The sequence below is a fragment of the Telmatherina bonti genome (genome assembly GCF_933228915.1).
Source record: "Telmatherina bonti genome assembly, chromosome: 9".
In the NCBI taxonomy this organism is placed as follows: domain Eukaryota; kingdom Metazoa; phylum Chordata; class Actinopteri; order Atheriniformes; family Telmatherinidae; genus Telmatherina; species Telmatherina bonti.
The window spans coordinates 21,722,146-21,748,771 of record NC_136627.1 but is presented as its reverse complement, the minus strand read 5'-3'; the positions used below and the strand labels follow the sequence as shown (position 1 = coordinate 21,748,771).

The 26,626-nt window shown below is 42.3% G+C and overlaps 1 protein-coding gene across 1 annotated transcript in view; it reads right to left on the bottom strand.

The window, feature by feature from the left end:
- Positions 1-1,623: 1,623 nt before the first annotated feature.
- Positions 1,624-26,626, bottom strand: part of mettl16 (methyltransferase 16, N6-methyladenosine) — a 27,940-nt gene continuing 2,937 nt past the window's right edge. The window contains exons 3-10 of the mRNA XM_079246589.1: positions 20,512-20,699; positions 18,850-18,990; positions 17,031-17,146; positions 16,716-16,858; positions 13,265-13,334; positions 11,675-11,764; positions 6,621-6,794; positions 1,624-2,299 (exon numbers count right to left, since the gene is read on the bottom strand). Coding sequence (XP_079102715.1) covers positions 1,691-2,299; positions 6,621-6,794; positions 11,675-11,764; positions 13,265-13,334; positions 16,716-16,858; positions 17,031-17,146; positions 18,850-18,990; positions 20,512-20,699 — 1,531 coding nt within the window. The 3' untranslated portion in view covers positions 1,624-1,690. The remainder of the gene's footprint in view (positions 2,300-6,620; positions 6,795-11,674; positions 11,765-13,264; positions 13,335-16,715; positions 16,859-17,030; positions 17,147-18,849; positions 18,991-20,511; positions 20,700-26,626) is intronic.

The following is a 26,626-nucleotide window of genomic DNA, read 5'->3' as shown; positions in this document are numbered from 1 at the left end:
TACAGCTTTGCATTTCACCGAAGGTCTGAGCATGTTACATTTTCTTTCTTACACCAGTCTAGGGGGGGAGAAATATGTGTAACCAATTAGAAACTTACCACGTGCTTTCTGTTGTTGTTGGGCTTGCAATTCCAGAAATTTGGCAGCTTCAAGGAGCGTTTCGATGCTCATTTCTGTCCCGTAAGTTAGGAAATAAAGTGTCAGGATTATTCGGAGAGAAGCTGCACAGTGAATGCGATATGCGACTGTGTACTATACAGTGCGAGGAGAGGTTTCCCAGTCCAAAGCTGGGGGAAAAAAAGAAGAGTAATCGGACCCCCCCCCCCTCCTCAGCAGAAACTCAACCACTTACGTAGGGGAGTTACAAACAAGATGGCGCTCAAAGTAGTAGGAACAAATACGGTTTTTGAATCACACAGCATCGGAGTCCGCCCACAGACACTTTACCCTCCCTCGCTGAATATGTGAGAGAAAAACAAGACACGGATCACGACTCGGACGAAGTCTCGCGTGACGCAAACAACGCCGCGCGACTGCTGTTGATAAAGTTAGAAGTTGGCAGCCAGCCAACAAATGCCGTTTATATGTAGTTTATTTATATCACATATTAGTTTACACTGGTGTTATGGTAAGGATACAGGAGATTTTTTTTTTTTGCTATACGAAGAACAACTTAATAAAAATGTAAAAATAAATAAATAAATAAATTTTAAAAAAAATTAAAAATTGGATTTATTTTGACAAGCTTTTAGGCTACATTAGTCCCGCTAATCCATCATGTCCATTTCCCCTTTTGAACGTCACTGACAATACTGTCCATGACTATATCTCAACTAACACAAATAAAAAAAATATCCCTGTCCATAATCTAATTGTTATCCAAAGATACATACTCAGCTTCAAGCTAGTATTCAAGTTTGCATGCAGTTCCCATCAGTAGGTGTCGTGTCAGCTTTCTGTTCACAATAAAAATACTCTCACACAAACACAGTCAAAGTCCAGACATGATCGAGGAATTCAAGCAGGAATTGTCATTTCTGCTCATGCCAACAGGGATTTTTCACGTACGCACACGCACAGCGCTGGATATTGAGGTATTTTCCGGCCATTCACTCGACTTTACTGAGGAAATATGTCAGCTACGACCAACTATAATTACAGTGTACAAAAATACTACGAATTCTCCAAAACAGGAAGAAGACTTCCTAAATTATACAAACTGTATATATTAATACATACAAATAATGGCAACAGACTGGGCTCGATTGTTAATCCCAAATATAAATAAAGAATAATCACAAGGAATAATCACGGGAAACACTGACGCTCTCATGTGGACATTCAGTGGTACTGCATCATCCCAAATTACCCTCTAACTAATAGGATTTGTCACAGTATTGATTCGGTGTAAAAAAGGGTTAAAATGCAAGAATAAGATGCAAAGATCTTATAAAAATGATGAATTTATTCCAGATTTTTTTTACAACTTTGAGAACAAAGTATTAAAGTAATCTGTATAATACCTAAAAATGCTAAATAAGGCAATTTGATTGGCTAATTCTACTGCCAAAAATTTCCAGTAGTTGTATAGTTTACAAAAAACACAATTGAAAGTCCCTAAAATGAATACTTCACTGAATACTGTATGAACAAACAATATTAAAAAAAAAAGGTCCCTTCCCTCTAAACATTAAACCTTTGAAACAGATTTTAAAAGTGTGTTCCTCAGGTAAGTGCGCAGCTGGTTCATCAGGTCTTTGTTCTGACCCTCGATCCAGTGCATCTCAATTACCACATCGCTCCCCTCCAGCATCACATTCAGCAGACATTTAAACAGGAAGTTTTGAACGACACTGGGGCTCTGAGGGCGTATGGAGGGTGTTTCACCAGCTGCAGCCGGCATTTCCTTCAGATCCGTTTGCTGACCTGTTTCTGCACAGATGGAGGATTCCATGTCCACATCCTCACTTGTTAGGCTTTCTGAAACCTCTTCTTTTCCCCCAGATTCATTCTTTTCATCTTTAACTAGCTCATGTGAAGACAAAGTCTTCTTGTCATCATCCTGACTGCTGACTAATGTGGAGGCCGGGGGATTTTGGGAGGGAGTGGGTGTGCCAGGAGAAGCTGTAACCACACTGGGTTGAGAACTGGTTCCAGGACACTGAGGAGCCCTAGGAAGCTCTCTCAGCTGACGTTTCTGTTCCCGTCTCTTCTGCCGTCCATGGATCCATGTGTTCTCAACAGCGGTCAGAAAGAGGCTCTGCTCCTGCTTTCCGCAAGGAACCCGTTTATGCAAAACCTGCAGAACAACACCAGACCTTATAATCAGTACAACAAATATGTGCCACACTAACCCAAAATTTGCAGCAAATCATTTCACAAAATTCAATAAATTTGGCACACACTTGAGCTGGACAAACAGGTTGTACTGATGACTTATTTCACATAGTCTAGCCAATTAAATAATCCACACAAGATACATGTTGGTGTTAAATAGGGCTGAATCATTAATAGTGTTTTTTTTTTTGTTTGTTTTTTTTTTTTTTTTACCTCCTGTGGGCTCACCATCTGCGGGAGGAGCCGTAGGGGTCGGGTGCAATGTGAGCTGGGCGGCAGCAAGGGGCGGGGACCCTGGCGGTCCGATCCCCGGCTGCAGAAGCTGGCTCTAGGGACGTGGAACGTCACCTCTCTGGTGGGGAAGGAGCCTGAGCTTGTGCGCGAGGTTGAGCGGTTCCGACTAGATATAGTTGGACTCACCTCGACGCATGGCTTGGGCTCTGGAACCAGTACCCTCGAGAGGGGCTGGACCTTCTTCCACTCTGGAGTTGCTCATGGTGAGAGGCGCCGAGCAGGTGTGGGCATTCTCATCAGCCCCCAGCTTGGTGCCTGCACGTTGGGGTTTACCCCGGTGGATGAAAGGGTAGTTTCCCTCCGCCTCCGGGTGGGGGGACGGGTCCTGACTGTTGTCTGTGCTTATGCACCGAACAGCAGTTCAGAGTACCCACCCTTTCTGGGGTCCTTGGAGGGAGTGCTGGAGGGTGCTCCTTCTGGGGACTCCATTGTTCTGCTGGGGGACTTCAATGCTCACGTGGGCAATGACAGTGAGACCTGGAGGGGAGTGATTGGGAGGCATGGTCCCCCCCCTCTGAACCCAAATGGTGTTTTGTTATTGGACTTCTGTGCTCGTCATGGATTGTCTATAACGAACACCATGTTCCAGCATAAGAGTGTCCATATGTACACCTGGCATCAGGATTCCCTGGGCCGCAGTTCAATGATCGACTTTGTAGTCGTATCGTCGGACCTGCAGCCACATGCCTTGGACACTCGGGTGAAGAGGGGGTCGGAGCTGTCAACTGATCACCACCTGGTGGTGAGTTGGCTCAGATGGTGGGGGAGGAAGCCGGTCAGAGCTGGCAGGCCCAAACGTGTTGTGAGGGTCTGCTGGGAACGTCTGGCTGAGTCCCCTGTCAGAGCGAGCTTCAACTCCCACCTTCAGCAGAGCTTCGAACATGTCCCGGGTGAGGCGGGGGACATTGAGTCCGAATGGGCTGTGTTCCGTGCCTCTATTGCTGAGGCGGCCAGCCGGAGCTGTGGCTGCAAGGTCGTTGGTGCCTGTCGTGGCGGTAATCCCAGGACTCGTTGGTGGACACCAGCAGTGAGGGATGCCGTCAAGCTGAAGAAGGAGTCCTATCGGGCCTTCTTGGCCTGTGGGACTCTGGAGGCAGCTGATGGGTACCGACGGGCTAAGCGGCATGCGGCTTCGGCCGTTGCCGAGGCAAAAACTCGGGCATGGGAGGAGTTCGGCGAGGCCATGGAGAAAGACTTCCGGACGGCTTCGAGGAGATTCTGGTCCACCATCCGGCGGCTCAGGGGGGGGAAGCAGTGCTCCATCAATACTGTGTACAGTGGAGATGGGGTGCTGCTGACCTCAACTCGGGACGTTGTGGGTCGGTGGAGGGAATACTTCGAAGACCTCCTCAATCCTACCAACACGTCTTCCCATGAGGGAGCAGAGCTGGTGGACTCAGGGGTGGACTCTCCTATCTCTGGGGCTGAAGTCGCTGAGGTGGTCAAAAAGCTCCTTGGCGGCAAGGCTCCGGGGGAGGATGAGATCCGCCCGGAGTTCCTTAAGGCTCTGGATGCTGTGGGGCTGTCCTGGCTGACATGCCTCTGCAGCATCGCGTGGACATCGGGGGCAGTACCGCTGGATTGGCAGACTGGGGTGGTGGTCCCCCTTTTTAAGAAGGGGGACCGGAGGGTGTGTTCCAATTACAGGGGAATCACACTCCTCAGCCTCCCTGGGAAGGTCTATTCAGGGGTCCTGGAGAGGAGGGTCCGCCGGATAGTCGAATCCCGGATTGAGGAGGAGCAGTGTGGTTTTCGTCCTGGTCGCGGAACAGTGGACCAGCTCTATACCCTCTCTGGGGTCCTGGAGGGGGCATGGGAGTTTGCCCAACCAGTCTACATGTGCTTTGTGGACCTGGAGAAGGCATTCGACAGTGTCCCCCGGGGGCTCCTGTGGGGGGTACTCCGGGAGTATGGGGTACCGGACCCCCTTGTACGAGCTGTCCGGTCCCTGTACGACAGGTGTCAGAGCTTGGTCCGCATTGCCGGTAGTAAGTCGGATTCGTTTCCGGTGAGGGTTGGACTCCGCCAAGGCTGCCCTTTATCACCGATTCTGTTCATAACTTATATGGACAGAATTTCTAGGCGCAGCCGAGGGGTTGAGGGGATCTGACTTGGTGGCCTCAGGATTGGGTCCCTGCTTTTTGCGGATGACGTAGTCCTGTTGGCTTCATCTGGTCGTGATCTCCAGCTCTCGCTTGAGCGATTCGCGGCCGAGTGTGAAGCGGCTGGGATGAGAATCAGCACCTCAAAATCTGAGACCATGGTCCTCAGCCGGAATAGGGTGGATTGCCCTCTCCGGGTCGGGAGTCAGGTCCTGCCTCAAGTGGAGGAGTTTAAATATCTTGGGGTCTTGTTCACGAGTGAGGGAAGGATGGAGCGTGAGATCGACAGACGGATCGGTGCGGCGTCTGCAGTAATGCGGGCTCTGCGCCGGTCTGTCGTGGTGAAGAAGGAGCTGAGCCAGAAGGCGAAGCTCTCGATTTATCAGTCGATCTACGTTCCTACCCTCACCTATGGTCATGAGCTGTGGGTCGTAACCTAAAGAACGAGATCTCGTATACAGGCGGCTGAAATGAGTTTCCTCCGCAGGGTGGCCGGGCTCTCCCTTAGAGATAGGGTGAGGAGCTCAGTCATCCGGGAGGGGCTCAGAGTAGAGCCGCTGCTCCTTCGCATCGAGAGGAACCAGTTGAGGTGGCTCGGGCATCTGGTCAGGATGCCTCCTGGACGCCTCCCTGGTGAGGTGTTCCAGGCACGTCCCTCGGGGAGGAGACCCCGGGGAAGACCCAGGACACGCTGGAGGGATTACATCTCTCGGCTGGCCTGGGAACGCCTCGGGATCCCCCCCGCAGAGTTGGCAAATGTGGCTGGGGAGAGGGAAGTCTGGGCTTCCCTGCTTAGGCTGCTGCCCCCGCGACCCGACCCCGGATAAGCGGCAGAAGATGGATGGATGGATGGAGTTTTTTTTTTGTTGTTTTTTTTTTGTAATGAAACCATGATTTAGGACATAATTAGCAAATGGTGAAGAGCACGTTTACATGTCACCTGACCCAAGTTCCACCTGAAGCATCTACGATTTTACAAATCCATTTCTTTCAGACATATCTCCAGTCGTCTGTCTTACTAGTCATCTTTTTGAAAGTTTAAAAGAAAAGTCACCAGACATGATTCTGCGTTACATCCGTTTTGCATCATGTTCCATGACCCACACTTGATTATCATCCTCTCACAGTTGGTGAGAGGGAGAGGAGGCAGCCACAGAGCAGAGAGGACAGAGTATCTGGGTCTTTGTGCAAAAGTGCCAAGAGTGTACAAGTTGCTATCGCTCCTCATATTCTCGGGTGCAACCCTCTCAAATATTACATTGAGATGGTTCAACACAAGACAAACAGGCTACATGTTCATATTCAACATGAGAACTATACTCCACTGTGGAATCACATCTTCACACCTCATCACAGACCAGATTCCATAAATCACTGAAAAGCTGAGAATAAAAAAACAACAGAGGACAGAAAACAGTCCAACTTCTGAAATGTCCTGATGAAGTAAATAAAAACGGTTTTACTGAGTTGAGCCACTAAATATGTATGGGCTTTAGATCTGTTCAGATTAAGGTTGCGATTTCTCTCTCTTATTTTCAGGTGGTTGAAGCCACATATTGTCCAATATGCATTCTCTGCTGGTTGGCGTGTGCGCACCTGCTGTGTGTGGTGTTGGGCTGAAACTGCTGTGTGCGTTACAGAAATTATGTATGGAGAAATGAGGAGCTATGGTGAAAGTCAGATCAATAACATCAGTCTGTTTAGATTTACTACAGAGACTCAATAGAAAACTGTTCAAGAGGAAACTTCAGGTTGATTCTTGCAGTTGTAAAGTGAAGCTGTTGCCATGTGATAAGGCCTACAAGTAATACAAACCATCAGTTTTACTTCACGATGCAAGCAAGATTAATAGGTGTTAATCGGTGCTAATGCAGCCAAAAGGCTCACCCGCAGCTCAGTGAGAGTTTTCTCCAGCAGAGTGGTGACGCCGTCTACAGGGCTGCAAGAAGTGCAGCCTGCAACCGAGGCCTTGGCTTGGAGCTCCTTCAGTCCTGCCTCTGGTACGGTGAACGACAGTGGTTTCTGTGACTTCTCCAGTTTACGCTTTTTACTGGGAGGAGACTGACACAAAACAGGTAGAGAGAGTTGCATCACAATCTGCACAGGACATTATTCTTCACATGAAAAACGGTTCAAATGATTAAACCTTTAACTTGGTTTCCCCTCATAGATGTCAGACAAATCAACAACAGCAAGTGCTGCCATTTGTGCTGCTGCACTCTTTGGGACTCTGCCGCCAACAAGTCAGTATACAATACATATATGTCAATCTCTTACATAATCTCAGTAATATTCTGTCATAATCTAATGATATGTAGAATTTTCTAACAGCAACCTTTTGATAATACTGAGGAAAAGGTAGCTTTCTTGCTCCTAACCAATCATATGTTATTATTTTGTATCTTTGCTCCACTTAAAATACAGTTTGGTTTGGTTTTTCTTGTTTAAATCTCTTTTATGTCCACAGTCAACATGTAAAACTCGAACGGTCGCAATGCTTTTTGCAATCAAATGACACAACTCAAAAGATAAGCTCATCCACTAAAATAGGCCATTTTAGATCAGAATGAATGTTTAAATTATTTAAGATTAAAATGTAAGATCTATAAATATCTCATTGGAAATAAAACACCAGCTATTGACAGTGTATTGAGTGTATACATAAACATCAACTTAAAAATCAGTGCAATTAAATTTTCTAGCAGACATTACTCTTTATAGTAACCATACCACTTTCATGCCACGCATTTATTTTTTCATTCATTTGTAGCTCATCATTTCATGCTGTGCTTGACCAGAGAATGATGCATAAGATTTGAATAAAATCAACACTGGATAAAATCTCCCATTTTACTGGAAGATTCACAGAGACAAGAAAGTTTTGAATGAACAAATAAAGTTAAATCATCAGTGTTGTGATGCACTGGAAATGTGGCTGAGTTTGAAGGTTTAGTTGAGCACACCAACCCAAAGTTAGGATAAACTTGCATCATGTTGCACTTTTTTGGTCACGTTAAAGCAAAGCTGCCAGCAGGGGGCAGCATGTACTCAGTAAAGGCTGTGTCACACCTTTCTTTTCAATTTTAAAAACTTTAATAATCATTAATATGTTTACGAACAAAATCAACAGTAAATCACTTTATTATTCACATCAGAACACTTTTGTTCTTATAAGCCTCATTACCTTACTACAAACTGACCAAGGGCCAACCAGATGTACTGAAAACCTGTGCAAAATATTTTGTTCTCCTTTGTTTTCACGACCACAACATTTCATGCAAATACGAATAAAAACTTGCTAATAATTCCTGACACTAAATGTCTGAATCTGGGACCGGTGTAAAGAGGATTAATGTTTGTTCTCCACCACAAGAGAGTGCTCTAACAACACAAACACCACCTGAACCTGTGGTAAAGCAAGCAGCTTCTTTGTAATCGCTAATGTCAACCTGTAATGGCAGTGGAGGTCATTATTCAGACCACACCTGACTCTTCAGTGGTGGTCCGCGATGCATCCACAGCAGCAGCTATGTGGATGTGGTACTCATGAGTCACCGCAGTCAGCCTGTAATTGAGGAGGCAGCAGGGGTCTGCAGCAGTGAGGAAGCAGACAGCATGGCCGACTGACCTACAAACACCAGAGTGGAGGAGCAGACTGTGACCTTCACACTGCTGCACTGATCTGAAGTCAGCTTCCAGTTCCTGCTTTACCTGAGCTTGATAGAAAACTTCATTTTCAATGTTTTATTTATTTTCTTGTTTAATTTGTCACAGATTAAATTAGCTAAAATCTCTGAACATCTTCTTTATACTGCTTTATTTAGGGTCTAATGAAAAAAAGAAAAAAAATTAAAGCTCACTTTGAGAGGGAAGATTGTTAATGAGTCATCTATAGATTTTTAGTCAGAGTAATTTTCCATCTACATGCATATGGAGAGGAGATGGACACTTCTAATTAATGAGATGACAATGGATGCTGCCTTGTTTGGCTGCTTGTTCTGAGGATTTTTTTCTTGTTATTGTTGGTCCTCAACATATTTTCCTCTTCCCTTCATGCTCTGCAAGCAATGCATTTAATTCAACAAGGAGAGGAAATCAATAAAATCCATCAATCCAAACATGCACTGCAAATCCTTGACACAGATTTTTCTGCTCAAACAAACACACACACACTTCAACACAAAGCATGAAAAACCTACGTGTACATTTATATGTACACTCATCTCCACTGAACTACATCCTCTTTGGACTGTGCTGCTCTCTCACTCCATTATTAATCCCACTTACCCACTCTCACCTCACAGACATTCACTGAGCATAGAAGACACTCTTGGACCCAATTTAAAAAAACCAGACACTGTAAAGTTGAACAACAGATGCCCCTTGCTGGCATAATCCAAGTTTACCTCATGGGTTAATGTACACTCCTTACAAAAAAAATACACATGCACACAAAATGGAGAAACAAATACTGCAGACATCACCTCCAGGCAAACACTGGAAACCATATTCTGATCAGCTCTCTCCTCCCAACCCCCATTTTCTTTCAGTCCCAAACCTCTGCCTGTGCTGTGGATCTTCTGATCCCATCTACCACAGACCTATACAAGGAGCAATGAGTTTCAGGGCTCCAATGTCTTTTCTGCAAACATGGCTTTTGATTCTTTTTGCTTGTGCATTCACTTCTTTCTCTTATTTCAAACATTTAATCACTCAAGAAATCAAAGATGATGCCTATGTGTTTTTTTTAGTTCTTTTTGGCAATCTCTTAAAAATGACACTGAAGGTAAATATAAAACCCATTTTATGTTGTTTACCTTGTACAACAAACAAGCCAATGCATGAAAGCATGATAACCTCAACAATTCATTTGTGAGATTATAAGATATAAAAGAACCATGTTCATTTTGAGAAAGATGTGAAAGGGTGAAAGAATCTAAGAATATGCTCAACTATGCAACATGCAGTACTGCCAGGGTGCATTGACAGCTCTTTGGACTACGCAGAGATACGCAGACATAAAGAGATGCTCAGGTGCCTTTCCAGAACACATGTGATACTGAGGAGACAAGAGACATCCTTAATAACTGGGATTTGTATCCTTAAAGATAAAGAAACAAATTTGTTAATAACATGATTGCATATTTCAACAGGTGAACGGCATTAGATGATCCTCCACAAGAGTCTTGTCTCAACAATTAACTAAGCTAAAGGAAAATGTAAACCATTTTTCTTCATTTCTTTCTTAATTCAAACAGAAATAACTCATGAATATAAGTATTCAACTTATGCTGTATGTGCAAACTATTCATACATACATACTGTACCAATATTTATACTATTTCCATGTTCCGTTGCATTTGTGCAACATGGCACGTTCAAACTTTTCTTCCATCTTAGATGACATTAAGTTAAACTTGGTGACTTCAGATGTTTTAACTGCCTCACTAGTATTGCTAGTAATAATAGTTAGCTGGCTGCAGAGGTCATATAGTGGTTAAATAGGTAACAGCTACATGCCTGTCACATATGTTATGGTCTATATATAACATTAATGAGCCTGCCAACCACATACATAAATGATCATTGGAACATGCATACAGTCAGAATTGGGCTGCAGACCGTGCAAAGAATCATACAAGCAGAAACTTGTGTCAAATAACCACACACACAATCACACAGTAAATACACGTGCTTGGGGGTCTGTCTGGTAATGATAGTAAGCATCTCCAGAGCGTGAATAACCGGGGGTCTGCACGAGCATGGAGGAGGAGTGAGGGTAAGAGGGAGAAATGTAGGCCAATCCTTCTGCTCAACTGCTTTTGTCCAGAAAAACCCAAAACAGAGAGGACGTCAGCAAACAGCCATCATCTCCTCCAACTGCAGTCGTTTCTTTGATTTAGTCCAACATCACAGCAGCCTCAGTTCTTGTTCTCTCTCTATGCCACTTGTTATTTTTGTTTATTTATGACTCTTCTTGTATAAACAGGTCAGTGACGTAGTGTTAGGGTAGTCTTGCCCTGGCAACTGTAGCCTGGTTACAGCATGCTATAAATCCCATAAACATCTCCCATGAGGAAGGAGTAAGTGCACATAATGGACCAGGGCAGGAGGGAGAATGGCCCTCTCCTCAATGGATCCTGAGGTGGTGTATTATTGAGAAGGATGTCTGTGGATCTGAAGGCAAGTCGGAATGGCTACGGTTACATGGTGTTTTTTTTAATTTGGAATTAATAATTCAGAATTGACGTATTCTTCTACGAGTTTACATGGAAATAATAATCCCAAATGAAGGTTTACATGAAACACGTCCTCACTTAATTCCTCTTTAGAGCGGTGGGTTGGGAATGGTTCTGATTGGACAGAGGGGTGCACATGATGTATGACGTATACCGGAAATGAACAAAGTTGGCTCCCTGCTTCTCGTCTTTTCAGTCGTATCTTGTAAAGACTACAATATAAGTACCAGTTTCGTCGCTATTTTTATTATAATTTTGAAGTACCAGCTCAACATGGGCATACTGCTTCACTTTTTGCAGCAACTGAGAAGGAGAAGAAATTTACCGAACACGGGAGGGAAAACAACGCGTGTCATCGGGACAGGAAATGGTAACGAGCATGCGCAGAATGACCGGAATTAACTTAGAATTAAAGTTTACACGACAGAAGAATTAAATAGATTGTAATTAAAATGCAAATAAACCAGTCACTTACATCAGAATTAAGTTTAATTTCTAACAGAAATTTACATTAGGATTTAAGTGTTTACATGGGCATTTTTCATCAGATTAAAGCGGAACTAACTTTTATTTGGAATTAAACAGGAATTAAAACTCCCATGTTAACGTAACAAATGTCTCAAATTCTGTTCTGTTATCTTCTTTTGTTACCATCCCCTAAAGACACAAAGCAATCTGGACATCTCATTAACAGAAACTTACTGGAACAGCCACATCGTCATAGAAACTCCAGGCCAGAGCCCACCGCATTGTCCGTCCCTGGTAGAATTCAGTGTGGGTCACTTTAGGCACCTGAGCAAAAAGGAAATAGAAAGCGAAGAATGATCAGAAACAAATACTCACTGTGCTCACAATGAAAGCGTTCCATGTAAAGCTGCAGCTGTGATCAACTAAATGTTCCATACTTAATGTACTGGAGCTAATGAAATATGCACGTGTATTCAGACCAGCTGACTGATTCATATTGATCCAGTTTAAAAAATGAAAGCTTATGGTTAGTGAAGTATACCTTATCAGGAAACGTCCAATTCACAAACTGACTGCTGAGATAAGAACCAATAAGCTGTAGAAGGGGAGTTTTGATGTCGATCATGCAACTGGACTATAAGGATCGTAAGCATCTACATAAGCTATGTTTAAGCCATTTGCTGTCAAGTATATACAAGCTTGTCCATCACTCCCACCAAAAAAGTTACCCTCAACATTATTTTGCAGGCACTAAGTCAGAGCATTCCAGACTCCATCCACCCATAATTGCTGTTCTGGTTTGGACATCACCCATCTCACGATGTTAAAGTAAGGCTTCAATTTTAGATAGTTTGGCTGTTTGTTTGCAAAGATATGAGTCCACGTGCGCTGGCAATGCTGTCATAATTCCAGTCTAGATCTGCTGGTGTCTCTTTTTGCCAATTTCTAAACAAATACATGCAAGTTTAACCAAGATCAAGAAAAAATCTGTTCTTTTGTTTGTTAAAACCCTTTTCAGATAAACCCCCGGGCTCACAACAGTTCCAAACCCTTTGTGTTTTTAAACCCATAGAAGTCAGGTCACACCAAGGAGGATGATAGAGGAATGGATGATAAAGGAATTAGCATATTAACTTGAGCAGGTTTCTTTTTACGCAGGCACGAAGCATCAGTCACCATCCTGGATGTAAGCCAAGACTGCACTTTCTCTGATGAGCAGCAACTGCAGTCTCTAACCTGTTCCAGAGGTTTAAGGGCTGGCAGGTGCAGACAGGGTGGGCACCCCCTGTTCTGCTCTGGACATGTGAGGAAAGAGGCTGGCGCAGGACCAGAAGCCTGAAGCAGTGAGGAGTCATGTGCTGGGTTATTTGTTAGGCTAATGATGCTAATGCATGTTAGCTACAGAGAGCCATGTGATTCAGTCATGCACTGCTGACAGAAAGTGGCTCATTCATGGCTCATTTGTGACACTGCTTTATTGGCTTATTAGAAAAGGCTGATCTGCTCCTATCACAGTGCAGATACCATCAGTGCACAGAGGAGTGGTAGGTTGACATAAGTGTGAAGATTATTTTATTAAGATGTTATCATTGCCTATACTGGGCTGTGTGTTCCTACATTCTATTCTATTCTACAGTCATTTAGCAGACGCTTTTATCCAAAGTGACTTACATACCCTGATGTGCCAATCGGGGGCAACTTGGCGTACAGTGTCTTGCCAAAGAACACTTTGGCACATAGCCACATGAATAAACTCAGATCAGAAGCAAGTTTGTGAATGAATTTGCAGGTTTGACTTTGTTCTGGATCTCAGTAAATGCTCACCTCTTGCTTCTTCAGCTCTTCTTTCAAAGGCGTCAGGCTACATTTCTTCCCCAACATGCAACTGTACCACCTGCAGAAAGAAGAAACCATATCAACCAACTGTGTGTGTGTGTGTGTGTGTGTGTGTGTGTGTGTGTGTGTGTGTGTGTGTGTGTGTGTGTGTGTTCATGTGTGTTCATGTGTGACTGGGTTAGGAAATCATAACCCAGACCTGAACTACAAAGAAGAGATCAAACAAGCAGAGGTGGGCTTTAGGGAGTAACACAAAGGCAAACTGAAAACAAGGCAGACAGGAAAACATCCAGGCGTGCACGGTCCTGCAGGGCAGGAAAAGTCGTCTCATGGTGGAGGCCTAATCAATAACCTTTGCTGTGGAATAAAGATAGGAGATTGGTCTAATCAATGAGTGGCAGAGTCCAGCTGGGGCAGATGGAGAAGAAAGACGAGGACATTAGGGAGTGCCAGTCTGGCTGGTTATGCTGTGTCCTCTAGGCTAAAAAGCAAAGACACCAACCAGTTGTTTTTTTTTAAAATCTCTTCACAGTTCAAAAGACAGCATCTGCGATGTTTAAAGTACATTACTGCCTGTGAAGAAGGTAACTTCCACATCCGAGAAGAAATCATCAATGTTCATCATTATAAAAAACATGTGGAGCAGCAGGTCTTCTCAGGGCAAGACTCGCTTATTTCAGAAAATCAATGTTAAACAACACTGTACCGTTAGTGCACGGCTTCACTCTAAACTGGCCGGGGTTTACCTGCTAATTGTGGCAGCATAGTGTACACCTTTATCTTTTGTCCTTTTCGCTTCTTTACTTCTTTTTCTGAACTGGCCACCGGATGACTTTTTTTTTTTACTTTCTTTTCCATCCTTCCACATTTGACTCACCTAATGAGAACTTAATTGCTCTGAGCTAAACCCATCTTCTGCTTTTGCATACATGCGCTGTTTGTTTTACAAGTTGCAACAAGAAAAACCTTAACTTTCCAAATTTTATATTTAAGTATAAGTACATAAAACCAAAATTTTATTGAAATACAATTTAAGTAGTGTGTGACTAGGCCTGCTGCCTATGATCACATTTTATTCAGCATAATAACAGGTTTTTGATAAAGATGCATAATATATTGTAAACTCCTGTCCTGGTTTAAACATCTCTGACCGTAGTTTCCTTTATCGTCTGCCTCTGAGTTTTATTCCAGAGTAACCACTCTCTTAAAACCTGTCTTAATAAAAATGACATCTTACAAACTGTTTTACTTGTCATTGACTCTTATGTAGGGGAAGTGTGATGCCCAGAGGGTAAAGGAGCTGGGAGAGCAACATGTCAAAACCACAGATGACACAATGAAATATTGATCAGGTCTAATATTCACAGATGTTCCCCACTTTTCATCACAGAGGGGAGTGGTACACAGATGAGATTCCTGAATACCACACTAACCTCCACCAGCAGCTCTTATGTGCAGCTGCATCAGTTTCCATATTCAGTCTTCCCTCTTCACACTTCAGAAGCACAAACGTTATTATGACTTTAGCGCCAGAGAGGGTGGTTTTGATAAACACCATGATGAATTAGACATATTACATCAACTCTAACTGCAGTTTTGAGTGTTTGGCTGCATATCACATTCACTGCTGTCTGACAGTAATTACTCCTTTGTGGGGAATTAGGAGCAGGGCAGGGTGATGGGGTGTCTCACTGGGCCAATCATAAGGCATGGCAGTGTTTCCATGGACACCTGGTAGCTCTGGACTCCCAGCATGCTTTTGGGAGTGACAGCCAGCTCTGCTTGGTTTGGCCTGGAGCTTCAAATCTGTTATTTATATGTGTTCCTTCTGACCATCGCTGATCACTGTACGGTCTAATGCAAGAGCAGGCAGGTGTTAACATCAGTCCTGTTAGGACACTTTTCTCTCCACCGAAGAAATGTGAAATCACTCACTGCAACACATGCGCACTCCACTCCCTGTTGCAGCCCAAGCAGGTGTGGCATGTCTAATCAGTTTTACTGGCCCCACTCTACCCAGGTCTCACTTGGCTGCCCCAGTGACAGCCCTGCTAACGGGGGAGGGTAAAATGACGGCCGCTGGAGAGCCCTCCACCCACCTACTCCAACACAGCTGCTCCCTGTGGGCTCCCGGATGAAGCACAGGGTGGGTGTGTGCCAAAACCATTACAGCAACTGTGGGTGACATCTCCATCACTGAGCCACAACCCATTTCCTCTCGACAGATCCCCTTCACTGGAGCTCGTAGTGGCAATTTACAGCTCTCCAGGCCCCTCCATAACCATCGAAACTGCAGCACACATCAGCTAATTTACCGTATTTTCACGACCATAAGGCGCACATAAAAGTCTTAGATTTTCTTCAAAATGTGCGGCGCGCCCTATAGTGCAGTGCGCCCTTTGTGTGCGTGTTGTTGTTGTAATCGGATGTAGTAGAGAACACACTACAGGGTGAAGCGTGGGCGTTGATCGCATATAAAAGAACAGGTATGTGCGTTATGCAGAACACCTTTTTCTAACAATCCTGAAAATGGCAAAAAGACATGCTTATGAAGCACAGTTTAAACTGAAGGCCATCAACTACGCCAAGCAACGTAGAAATCGAGCAGCCGAGAGAGAATTTAAGATTAATGAATCGATGGTTCACAAGTGGAGGAAGATGGAAAACGAGCTCCGACAGGTAAAGAAGACGCAGCTGAGTTTCCGTGGACATAAGGCAAGGTGGCCCGAGTTGGAGGACAGACGCTTGGGCTAACGTGTCTGCTGGCACTGTTGTCCGCACTTTCGCAAAAGCCGGCATGATTTCAGAGGAGCCGCACGGCACGGTAAGTGACTCTGACAGTGAAGAAAGTGAACCTCGCATGTTTGCTGGAGATTTAGCGCAGCTGTTCAATTCAGAAACAGAGGATGAGGACTTTGATGGGTTTGACTGATGATGATTACCAGTAAAAAAATGTGAGTACCAAACTCAGTTTTGGTCCCGGTCTATTTTTAAATACGCACACTTGTGTGCTTGTTTTATCCGTGTGTTTTACCATGCCCGCGCAGATGATTGATTGATTGATGATTAAAAAATGTTAGTACTTTGTAATCAATACTTAAATAAAGCACAACCAAACTCGGTTTTTGCTCCCGCTCTATTTTTTAAAAAGGCATACTTGTATGCTTGTGTGCATTGAGAATGTTAAAGGGGGAAGTGTGGGCGTGGATTGTACCGGTATATAAAACCCGCGCCCTATGGTCAGGTGCGCCTTATGTATGTGTTAAATACAGAAAGGGCGCACATAACTGAGACTGTGCCTTTTAGTACGCTGCGCCTTATGGTCGTGAAAATACGGTAATAGGGTTTGTGATTGGAGGGTGTTGATATTTTTTTCTTCATGGTCTAACAATACATGCTCATATAAATAAATAATTGAAAAGTTTCACTTCTGCCTTACCGAAGACGTTTCTTAAGCTGCAGGCTATCCTGAATGATCCTCTTGACAAACTCCAGCTCTCCGCCCTCTGCCATGATCTCCGTCTCCCCACCTGTGTTCACTGAACTGGGAGGAGGTCGCCGTGAGTTCCTGGAATTTACCCCCTGGAGAGAGTAGCAACATAAACAGAGATCAGGATGAAATCTTGTTAGAGGCCTCTTAGTTTCATTTTACTAAATCTCAGGGAGGCAAATCCTACGGTTTAAAAGAAATGAGCTTTAAAATAAAACATACAAACAGGACTTCAGCAAGTGAATGTTGAAGACAAATGTTTACCTTTGCTTCCAGCTGGTTGGCAAAAAATGGAGGGTTGCACATACAAAAGTCGTAAACTATTTCTGTCTCTTCTTTCAAGGCGTCCATCAGCAAAGTCTTCTGAGGAACTTTCACCACTGAGAAAAGTATAAAAAGAAAAACTACTGAGATGAGGTGAAGATTTGTAATTTGGAGAGTACCTTTAAAGGGAAACATTGTGAAATGTATAACTTTTCACTCCAAAACAAAGCTTCTAAATGTGCCTATAGTTGTCAAAGACCAGAAACACTCAGACAAATGCAGACAATTCAGTGCATACATTTTCTACAGATGATGTTTACACATACACGTCACAGTGGGGTATTCTGCGCTGAAGATGCTCTCTCACACAGCTGGGAATGTTACAAATCTCTTCTGTCATAGAGCAGAGGGAATAACCCAGGTGCATAAGCCCTATGTGTGCAACACAAAAGGGAACACCTTTTGGTATGCCACTGATTTTCAGAGATTAAACAGCTGTCAAAGGTTTTGGCCAGTGTTGCACAAATATGCAAACACACAAGTTGTATACCAACCATGGCAGGAGAACCAGACATAACTATGCTAATTAATGTCTGAAGACTTGCGGCATGGTAGCATTAGTGAGAGGCTTCATTATATGTCTAAAACTAAGAACGCTCACATAAAAATGCTGAGCTTTTCCTGAGTAAGAATTTAAATACCAAAGGTATTCACTTTACTATCTCAGGGGACAGATTGACAACCTTTTAATTGAAAAGTTATTTAATTCAGTCCAAACAACAAGCAGTTCCCTGATTTTATTCGGCCCTGTTTCAAAGTGCAGTAGATTCCAAAAGACAGAAACTTTTAATGATTTCAATTAACTTTTAATCATTTTTTTATTTTTTGAAAAATAAAATATTCTTTTGGAAACAATAAACTAAATAAAAAGTTATGTGAGTTATTTGGGGAAAAGGCCCTCTGTTAAATTGATGATGGGCTGAGACTTCCTCCTACTAATGTTAGAAGACATTTAATGACAGCAGAGTCTTTACATTTAATGTTTTTTCATATTTCATAAATGAAATCTAATTCTAACAGGTCAGAGTCTATTTGTTGCTGTGATATTTTACATTTTAGAAATTAAAATGAACCCATAAGGCTCACTTTGTAGGGGTGTAAATTAGTTAGATCACAACACAATATTATAAAGATTTAATGGACATCAATTTGATGTTTGCTAACATCTCAAATTCAGTCACAATCCCATTTTGATTTAATCTGATTTATGATCCACCAAATTACATGAAATTATACCACAAATAATTGAATAATCATTTCCACTCACATCAAAATCACATCAACAAAATAGAATATCATCACATTTTTATTTTTTTGCAGCAGTTTCTGGCAGCTGCCACAACCTTCCGCGAGTTGCCAAAGTTTGCCAGAGTCTGCTGGAACTGTTGCCATATGCAAACGCAACCACGTCAGCAGAGCCTGAGCCACCTTGTCCTTCTGCCGTGAGTTGTGTAGCTGAGAGAATTCTGGAGGGAAAAAAATCCCCTCAAAGACTGCTCCGTGCAGTAAGTACTTTGTGACTGTATGGCTTTCCGTCATGCTAGTGGTGTTGTCTGTCTTTCAATAATTTCTACCTGTGTATTCATGATCTGTCCACCCTCGGCCCCTTGATTCTCCAGAACCCAGACCTGCAGTTTCAGGCATTTTTCAAAGTTTGGCAGTGGGTGGAGTTACACAAAAAGTAGGAAGTGTCCTTACGCCATAAATTTATTTGTGAGTTGTCTTTAAATGCATGTAAATATAACTGGACCACACTCACCTTTAACCAGGTCAGACAAGTTGTTCTGCTCTACGTTCTTTTTTGCGTAGTCAAAGCAGATATCATCCACTTCTGTAGCAAGAAAATACCAGCCATTCATTGTGGCTCCCAACAAGGGGTAGATACAAGACGCCCCAGTACCTGAGGAAACAGGAATTGCATGTAGATCACCAGCAGTTGACAGTGATGAATGTATAATGATGAGGATTGATTGTGGCTGTCACTAAACAATATGGAAATGTGTTGCTGTGCTGTTTAAAGTAAATTAAAGAAGGCAAAGACGTCCAAAAACATAGTGTGGTGCAATTCCAAAAAAATTATCTTGCACTTAGGAATCAATAAATGTCAGTTCCAACAGTGATTATTAGATCAGTTAAAACTAACAAGCAGCATAATTCGGTCGAGGTTCACACAGAGCTCCGTTAGTAACCAGACAGCTAATGGTGATCAATCAGCAAACAGACAGCTCCATGCTTCATTCCACTGAATGCAACAGAGAACACACACCTGTCTGACAGGGCATCATGTAAATACAGACAACATTTTGTTTTGCTGACCAACAGTATGGACACAAATGGTGAATGTAAGTGGCTGCAACTAATGGGGACTATGGAAATTACCCAGCTCCGCTGCTGGATGCACTAATCTTTCTATTGGACTATTTCAAATCACACAATCCTCACAACAAAGCCACTTTAAAAATTTAAAGGATTACTAATATATATCAACTCAGCCTTTTGTGAAAACAGAGGGAGCTCAAACAAGACCTGCTGTAAGAGTGTAATGTTTTTTTGTTTTTTTATGAGCTATAGTAAGAAAACATTTAAATTTGTTTAAATGTTGGAAATAAATCCTTTTTTTCTGGCTAGATTTAGAAGTAAAACTTTAAAATCGGCAATAATGCTATACTTCACACAAGATGACTGTTTAACCTTCATTTTTGTGGGATAGGTGGTGCAGGGCTTTTTGTCTTTTTTCATCGCTCAATTATACTCAATTTTCTACTGCAGTGCCTTTGCCTTTAACATGGGCAGAATCAGCCGCTGGTCAGCTGAACAGTGTGAATGTGAATCAGAACAAAGAAGAGACAACAAACACACGTAGAGTGGGCAAACCTTGAGTTAGAGCATCACAGAGTTCAATGCCAGTCAAAGATACACAAGCAAGTGTGTAAATCCATACTGGTGGTTTTAGGGTTTATTGGGGTCTAAATTTATAATTCATACCAGTGTTTACAACCTTCATCAACACCGATGAGTTCCTTCTAAGTGTCTTATGTTGTCTCTTCCACAAATATCCTTTTTTTTTTTTTTTTTTTTTTTTTTTTTAAGAAAACATGAAAGTAATGATGCAGATATTTTTGTTGTACACACACACACACACACACACACACACACACACACACACACACACACACACACACACAGGTGAATTTTCCATATGAAAACAGTCAGTGGCCTGCAGTGTGGTTACAGTACTTTTATTACTGGCTAAACTCACTTGGAACCTCAATTGAAGCAGTCCTATAAGTGTATGTTATAATTAAATTGAAAAAAGAAAAAAAAAAAGCAATGGAAGCTTTATATTAAAAAACTTCCACTGCAACACTGCAAGGCTGGCATGAAGCACCGTCAACTGTTAATCAAACAATGATTACAATACCGATGTCGATGCCTCTGCGTAGTTGCTTCTGGCCATCGATGAGGTCCTCGACCCAGTGGATGTAGTTGAGTCGCAGGGGTACAGTGGGTATGAGGCGCTCCAGAGGGATCTCAATGGTCAAACCAAAGTCTTCTTTCAACAGGGTGCAGGTTAGAGCTCGCACTGCCTCTGGCTCTTTAAAATTCACACTAAAGGAAAAACAGATTCAGCCAACTGAGTAAAGCAAATTAAGCATAAAGAGCACATACAATGAAAGCAGCTGCAGAGAAAAATCCAAACCGAGTTTATTATTACAGATATACTACGTCCAAACTGCTGGTTCAAATAAAAATCAATCAAATCCTTGATGAACCATAGCTTTCTTGCATTTTTTCTAAAAGGTAATGCACATTATTATTAAAGAAGAGGCAATGAATATGAATCTTTCTTTACGAGTAATTTCACTGCAGTGTCTTACTGATGTGCTAGTTTCACCACGAAGGCCACCTGGCAGCAGTTTCCCAAACTGCTCTTAATAAAGCATTTCATTAACCTGCTGCCACTGTCTGCTCTAAGCCCCATTACTTCATATTACATACAAACGCACACACGAGAAACAGGTGGGAGATAAGCAGCCCCATAAATTCATAATCCCTAGCTGGTAACAAAGAAATTCACACATTCAGCAAAACTTAGACCTCCTACTTGTTATTCCCAAATCCCAGCCCGATTCGTTTGGTCTCCTCCACCAGTTTAATGATTTCAGCTGTCACACAGAATGAGCGGACGAGAAAGGTGTAATTAAGGTTTTGCCGAGCGCTTTCGCACCTTGGCAGAAGCAATTAGACACATCTTGGTGATGGGAGCGTCTGGCGCCACATTATGTTGGTGTGAGTATTTTCCAGTTGAAGAAAAACATTTACAGCTGGTCCAGATGGAGATAGAATAGGATATCAAAAGCAGTTTGTATTTTATTTCGTATTTATTATCCAATTTTCAACGAATCAGTTGCACATAAACAAGTGAAACATCTCCCGACAACAGTGTTCTTCACATTGTAACACCACAAGAAAGTACAACATTTCACTTCTTACCTAAAATGAAATTAATGACTGAAAAGTTAAACAAATCAGGTAAATAAAGTTGATGCTGGTTTCCCTGACAACAAACTGATCAGAAGGAAGTTGTCACTGTATCACACAAACTCATCTCAGCACTAAACGTCATATGTTTGGTGTGTCTAACTTACAGACTATCCGGTCAGTGCTGCTCTTTAACATAAAATGCCATAAAAAATACTTTCTTACAAAGCGGGTTAGTTTCCATTTACAAGACAGAGCTAGACAGGCTAAAATAGCTGCCCCACAGAGGAAAAACAAACCCTGTCTTCATTCAGGATAGATAAAGGCAAACAATCTCAAATGAGAGGCTATTAATCTCTGCTGTCTCGCATCAATCTTATCCTGGATCTCTTCCCCTTACGAGCATGTATAGAGTTAATGGTCCAGTTTCAACAGCTGCTGACCTCTCGACAGAAAAACCAACATCTGGCTTCTCTGATGATCTGCAACATGATAGTAGAACGTGAACAAGTGAAGAAATTTGCACTTTATAAATCTGGGGAGGAATCGGACTAATTAGGAAGCAGCGGTAAATCAGCATATTGCTCACACTCTTCCCAAATGAAAGCAGACCTCTTTCATCTGTCCAGCACTTCCAGCAATTCTGCCGCTTTCATTTTTCCTCATAGGCATCATTAGATAAAAATCAATATTCAGAGAGGGAGGCTGCTCAGGCCAGCACTCTATTTTTAGCCCTTTATGTGTGTGTGCAATGCAGACCGATGGCTCCCATCAGCAGCACTGCGAATGCCACATCTCCATGGCAACCCCACCTACTGAACAGTTGAGGGGAGTACGCAAATCCAGCCACGCTGGAGCAATGGCTGATGGCAGAAGGAGCGTGAGCGTGCCCGCGATGTACGCTTCTGCTGCCACGTAGGTGGACCACTGCGTGCTTACACCATTATTGTGGCCAATGGGACACAGTATGGGGCAAACACAATAAACAAATTTGTGGCGGGGTGAGATGTGTAGTGCAACAAATCAGCAGATGTTCAGGTAGAGCTGGCCCGGGTGAGAAGAAGCTGCATTATGAGTCGATTCGTTGAAGAAGCAGAGGATCAAGTGCTGAGAGGTTTAAAAAAAAAAAAAAAAAAAAAAAAAAAAAAAAAGTTGTTGTAGATGGAGGCGGAAGTGATGACTTCAGTAGGGGTTGGAGGGAGGGGGGGGAGGGGGGGGGGGGTATGGGGTTGGTGTGTTTATTGCTGCTTACATGATCAGCATGAAAACACAGTAACATTCAATCCCTCCACAGAAAGGTGACCTTCAAGGTGCATTTAACACACTGCTAAGAAACCTTTTGTGCTGATTCTCACATGCCACTTTGTTTTTTTTAAACACACAACAGCAGTAATAAGAACATCGCCTAAAACTCATCAAAAATTCAAAGATGAACTGAATGTAGAAATCCCTGCAGTCATTTTGTAATTCTGCAGAAACAATGAAAAGGAGAGTGAGGATCCCACAGCGTCGAGCACAGTCAGAAATGACTATTTTCATCATGTTTTGATGAGTTGCTATGCAGACAAATGAGGTTGAAGGGATGAACACAGTTTATCTGAGATAGGCAAGTTTTTCCTGTTTTTGCCTTCATTTAAAGGGGATCCCACCTCTCATGTAAAGGGCACAAAGTGACTGAGCTGCTAAATAAATATATTGCATAAAGGAACCACATTTATTGAACAAGTTAAAACAAAAAGATTACATGTTTTCAACAACAATATAAGGTGAATAAACATTAAAACATCAATCTGATTTACAATCCAAAGTTCTTTTGGGCGAAGTACATATAACCAGATGGTAAAATTTCTGTTATCTTTTGTTATCATCACTAATGGTTTTCACTGCAGACCAGAGGACACCGTTAAACAAGGTACAAGCCAGCCAATGTATATTCATTTTGTAAAGTTAAGGCTAAAGCCCGACTTTTATGGGATTTTTGAGGCTAATTCCAATAACAGGAACTCAAAAAAGCTGATATCTGATATATTGGCCCCTGACCAATATGTGAGATACCGGCCAAATTCAACTTAAAGTGATAATACATAAGCCAATGGGAGGTGTTTTGAAACTTATAGTATTTTCAAAAATTTATTCACAAATCCCCTTTGCAATACAAATGAGTCAGATTTACTCAATTGTGGAAAATTCCACTAAACTGGATTTTCAGTAACAATGTAGCTGCTTTCTAAATGTACAAAACAGAAATACAACTAAATACATGAGTTAGATCCTTTTCAAAATTAGTTTAATGACAACATTAAATTGTATATTTATGTGAGTGGGGGATAAGGAGAGTGCGGGAAGAGACCCCAGGGAAGACCCAGGACACGCTGGAGGGATTATATCTAGGCTGACCTGGGAACGCCTCAGGATCCCCCATGAAGAGCTGACAAATATGGCTGGCGAGTGAGATGTCTGAGCTTCCCTGCTTAGGCTGCTGCCCTCATGACTCGACATCAGATAAGCGGCAGAAGATGGATGGATGGATGAATGGATGGATAGATAGGTATAAAGGTATTGCTGTAGCGACACTCTGCTGTTCTGTGTGTGTGTGTGTGTGTGTGTTAGGAGGAGAAGTCAGCATAGTACAGCACTCAGCCACACAGAAGCTAAGTGACAGAATCTCAGGTGTGATGCTATAATTGCCCCAATTAATCACTCTCCAGATAAATAGGTCAGGCTCTAATAAAAACTTCCATTCATCCGTCCATTTTATTGTTGCTTATCTGGGATCGGGTCATGGGGGCAGCAGCCAATACAGGGAAACCCAAACTTCCCTCTCCCCCAGCTCTTCCAGGTGGATCCAGAGGCCCATAACTAATGTGAGTGTTTACCCAAAGAATAGCTTATACCATTAGAAAGAACATTGATGCTTTAATTTTATGTTTAAAACAGTTATGTGTTTATTGGACTCTCCTTTTATATCTATACAGAATTTTAAAAAAATCATGATAACGTAATCATCAGGGAATTTAGAAAAATTTAAGAAGTGAACTAAATGTGGGAATGAACTAAGTGAGTAAAGCTTTTCTTTTTCTTGGCTTTATCTGAGGAGTCTTACTGCCAAGGATCCTGAAAGTCACTCATCGAAGTTAGCTTGTGTTGATTATCATTAGTTCCAGACAAAGCAAAGCAGATGTGCCCACTTCATACATGGGATGGTGTGTTCATAAGCTACACATTTCTGTTGTATTTGTATAAATATGAAGAAATAAGTAGCAAATTGAGCATGTGTTCCTCTATGATGGAAAAAGGGAGGTATCACACAGGGTAAGATCACGTTGGGGAAGCAAACATGGATATATTAGAACCACTGCTAATTTTTTTGTATGTTTCATACCCTAATATCCTAATATTAGTACAATAATATCCTTGGAGGATGAAATTCTCATGTGTCAATAACCTATTGAGTATTGAGAAACAATGCAGATTTTTATAACTAGCTGTAATCAGATAACTAAGAAGATTTTTGGTTTTATCCTGATAAATACAAGCACTGAAATTAGTGAAATTTCATGAGTGAAATTTGTGAAAAATATGCCGCCCAACCTGAGGCAGAAATTCTCCTTCTCGTGTCTGATCAAACAGTTATAAGGATAAATTATGAATATTTATGACTGGGCTCCATATCACTGTAGGTTACATTCATCAATTTACTATCAACAGGGATCTTAATTACACCCTCATTTTTCCTCTTTTACCGTGATTGTGCTTGTTAATAAATCTGAACATTTCTAAATTAAATGTCATCCAGGCTGATGCATTTTTAATAACCATTCCTTCCCTCTAATCCCACCCGTCTATCTGCCTGATCCAAGTCCTTCAACTATGAAACATTCAGACTGTTTTTTGGGTTTATCTTTTCTTGACTTCCCTTCCAATCCAATCTACAGTGTTTCTCCTGCTGCCTCTGCTCTGAACCGCTATCAGTCCTCTCCACCAGCATTCCTGAAAAGAAGGAACACATATATCCTCTGAGGACTGAGTGAGTGTCTCCCCAAGATTACTCTCAACACCCAACACTCAAAGATTACTCTCAACACCCAATTTATCGCCAAGATACTTAAAAAGCCAGTAAATGAATTCTTTAAAAAATACAAAAACCACACTAATCCTTCCACTGACAGAACATCAGGTTAACGGAGAGGAAAAACCACATTTCTGCAGATGGCTAACCAAAGCTGTAACCACACGCACAAAGTGTTTTGCAAATCCTGGACATATGCTTATGCTGCAGGCAAAGAGGAGAAAAAAGTCTTATTTTTTGTTTGCCTATGTTTTTATACATGCACAATGTTGTTTTGTTGATTTTGTAGGTGCAAAGGCGTTAAACAAAAATATTCAAAGGTCCCTGTAGTCATGAAGTAGAACTGCTTGAAAATTAGTCAATGTAACTGTACAATCAGATAATCAACCAGTCTTGTGTAAAAAATGAAAATTGTCATAAACCAAAAGCTGCAATGAAGCCGAACTATGATCATATTTTCTGTAACTGAAACACACTGACATTCTTTAATTGTCTGATGGCCATGTTCATGTTGACAGTGGAACCCAAACACTGCCAGCTCTTTGTTCATCATCTGTCTGAGAGAAGCACAGACACACATACAAAAAAAAACAAAAAAAAAAACAAACTACAAAATGGTAATCAACACCTGTCCCCACAGTACTTTTCCAGCTCGCCAACACAAGCATGTTCAGCCCACAGTCAGATGACCGACTGGCCACTTGACAGCCACATAAGGCCAGGCCACACCAACATGTTCGCAGTCATACACAGATGTTGGGACTCACTGGTGACACCACATCTGAATTCATCTGAATAACAAAGTAACAAATGGTTTCCTCACAAAGCACAGACAGTACTTGTTCCAGTCAACAAAAACAAAAAGGGACGACAGGAGTCCAACAAAAACTGCCAATTATGACCTTCACTGTCGCTGTGTTCAGGCAGACAGATCAGTTTTAAAAAGTAGATACATCTAAAGGCCCATTTATGTTCCCTTACTTAT